This window comes from Cyphomyrmex costatus, unplaced genomic scaffold (genome assembly GCF_001594065.2).
Source record: "Cyphomyrmex costatus isolate MS0001 unplaced genomic scaffold, Ccosl1.0 scaffold157, whole genome shotgun sequence".
Classification (NCBI taxonomy): domain Eukaryota; kingdom Metazoa; phylum Arthropoda; class Insecta; order Hymenoptera; family Formicidae; genus Cyphomyrmex; species Cyphomyrmex costatus.
Window position 1 is genome coordinate 981052 of NW_017275576.1, and position 3324 is coordinate 984375.

The window sequence follows — 3324 nt, forward strand, 5'->3', positions numbered from 1 at the left end:
ATTTTTGTATTATATAACTGACTGAATTCTAGTAACAAAGGAAAAAAATAGAACTTTTTTTCTCGTAAACCTGATAAACGAATAAAGTATAACATATATTACGATAATAAATACATTGCTTCTTAATATTATTCAATTAAATTATTCTTATTACTTATGAAGCAATCACGATTCTCTTCCAACAATTTCTTCCAATAATCTGTAAAAGAAATTGTTTAAATTACATATCTTGAATGAAATGCTCATGTTAATCTAAAGCATAAACAAGTATTTCATATATATATATATATGTACATGTTAGAAATCGATAAATTCTTTTACGATTCTTATTTGAACAATTGTGCTTGTTTTAACTTTAATTCTTGTGAAAAATTCCTTTTTCCTTTGATAATATTATATTTGAGTGATAAACATCTCGTATTATTCACTAAAGATGTCACATTTATTTGATTTAAATTGGTCATTTGTACCTGTTAATTCCTGAATTGTACCATCACTGCCACCATACTCGACTGGCAAGATGTTAGTTGGAATATCTTTAAAACAACTTTGCAGCATGTGTGGATAGACATGTAATCTCTGCTTCAATTTTTCTGACATGAAAGATTTAAAAATCTTTATACTAATATCTATAAACATTGGCGCATTGATTACGCTCATCAATTGTAACCTCATAGGATAGCAGTTTTGCCATGCGTGTACTATTTTCTTTAGTACGGAGGGTCCAAATTGAAATACATGATGTATAGTAGGATTTATCGCGTCATTAACCAACGACCAACCATACACAGATGCTGATGAGGCCAAGGCGCGATTCTTCATTGCCAATTCTATCATCATAAGACCGATCTGAAATGATTATTTGTCAAGAAATAATGAGCCATTAAAAATATGTTTTCATGACGTCTATCTCAAACGCATTATTTGTATAATAAGTTTGCAATTATAATTTGTACCTTAATGATATCTGATAATTTGTGTATTCTCGGATTATGTAAAGTAGTGCGCACAATGATAACCAATCTGCCTCGACTATCAAGTTTCCGCAAAGGCAAAACCAATCTAAACGCAAATAAACAATTTATTCTAAAAACCTTTTGAAAAGTTACTGTTAGTTCCACACCGATGTGTGTAATTATGCAAGGAAGATCTTATTTGTTAGTAAAATATTTTTATTCGTATTAAACCATAATAGAAAAAGGTAAGTATAGTGAAACCCATTCTATCAATGACTCATTGTAATGAAACTAAAATTGTTAATAAAACATGTAATTTTTATTATTTATTATAATAAACATACATGTATATTAACATATGATTGAATCTTCATCAACGATGTTGGCGAATATACATAATGCTGTAATCGCATTATTAAAAAAAAGTCTATAATAATAATTATTACAGAGCAAAAATTTCTAAAATTTTACATTCAATTATTATAGTGAAGTAGATAATCTAATTGTGAGAAGCGATATTTCACCGATAATTATAATACAGTACAAAATAAATTTTCTTTAAATTGTGTACTTATATAATCTGAGAATAAAAATATGATAATCTTTACCCCATATTAATTAATTCCTGTAATTCTGGTTGAAACGGATCTCTATTTGTGAACCATTCTGGTAAGTCAGATTGCAGCTTATAAAAGTTTTGCATTCTGGTTTTAGTTTTTTCAAGATTGAATTTGCAGACTCGCAAGAATTGCAAGATGAAAAACTCATCTGTAATAGAGATTAAGAGTTCGCTTTAAATAAAAAGTTACTAACAAATATTAAACTTGTAATTTTTTTTGGAATTACAAATTAGATAGTAATTTGATAAATAGAAGATATACATAAATAAAATTGATTGAAAAATTTTTTGGTTCATAAAATGACAAACTGCGATTGTTCGACAATAAATTTAATTATGTAGATTTTTTAAATCTAATTTTTATATTATCATTATTATGAATTTAAAATTATTATTGATTTTCTTACCGATAAGTAAAACATATCTTGTTAAATTATTTTATTATCTTTATTTTTTTTAATTATGCAATCAAGGCGAATAAAATTCACGCGATAAGTGTTAGTAAATGTTTCCAACTTACAAAAATATAGTAAGAAAGGTAAAATGTCAATTAAACAATATTTCACAGCGCAAATAAATAATTAAATATAACAAAAATAAAAATTAAGACCTTTTTTCTTATCATGTATTATATACATATAATGAATATTGTACACTGTTGTTAGTACTTTGCTTAAAAATTAACAAACCGAATTATAAAATATAATTGTTGCTTAAAACATCTTTAAATTATGGAATTCATTCCCTCTGTCAGAACAAACAATGGCTACCTTCCAACAAATGACACAGATGACACGAAGTGACACAGTGTACTATCATATCTAGTGGCCTAACTTCAAAATTTAGTACCGGGGGCATATTCTTTTGAAGACCCAGTTATTGAAACAGTAGTTATATATAATACATTTTCTTTAATAATTAGACTGTTTCCTTAGTAATTAGACTGTTTAAATATCACGAAGTAAAAATCCAATTATGTACCAATACAATATATGTATTTCTTTTAAATACGAAATGATACACAGTAAATGAATTTCAAAAACGTAAATATATACAGTTTTTAGTCTAAAGAAACAAAAATTCTTAGTTTAAAAAATTGTTAGAAACAGATAGATCGTGCACGATACCCAAACATCAAATCTTAGCTTTTACTACACAACAGAGTATTATATCAGAAACAAAGCGGTATGTAAAGTGCAACTACAGTACAAATTTGGAAATACAGAATTTTATTTCTAATTCAACTATCAAATAATTAAATTTAAAATGATAACATTAATCGAGACAAAATAAGATCTTTTTTGTCTTAAACTTTATTGAGTAATTTCTGATAAAATTTTAGCATTGACAGTAAAAATAACATTTCATGTTCAGTTTTTGAAATAACCTCTCAAAGTTGCCCATATAAGCGTTTTTAATACCTTTTGCGTTAGTCATATCCTTCACTGTAAAAATTTACTAAAAACGATTTATATCATGGCAAATGTTATTGGACAACTTAACTAAAAATAAAATAAAATTTCAATGATGATCCTTAAACTCGGGGCCGCAACCCCCTTTGCCCCTCTGTGGTTACGGCACTGAATACATCTTCAATGTGCATCGTGATCACTGTGCTGTTCTGTGATGCTTGTTAGAAAGCACACAATAACGCGCATGCCTTCAGGGCCGCATCAAACTATTTGCGACCATGTTCTAAAATACGTACTTTATACATCCTTTTGTAAAATATTATATTATATATATATA

General features: G+C 27.2%; 1 protein-coding gene across 1 annotated transcript; it reads right to left on the reverse strand.

Moving 5' to 3' along the window:
• Positions 1–123: 123 nt before the first annotated feature.
• LOC108783610 (alpha-tocopherol transfer protein) lies at positions 124–1747 on the reverse strand (the record flags this gene model as incomplete). Its single annotated transcript, XM_018552211.1, has 4 exons — positions 124–199; positions 471–849; positions 957–1062; positions 1565–1747. Coding segments are annotated over 4 exons (739 nt in total), but the record flags the coding sequence as incomplete, so codon positions are not given.
• Between the last annotated feature and the right edge of the window lie 1577 nt (positions 1748–3324).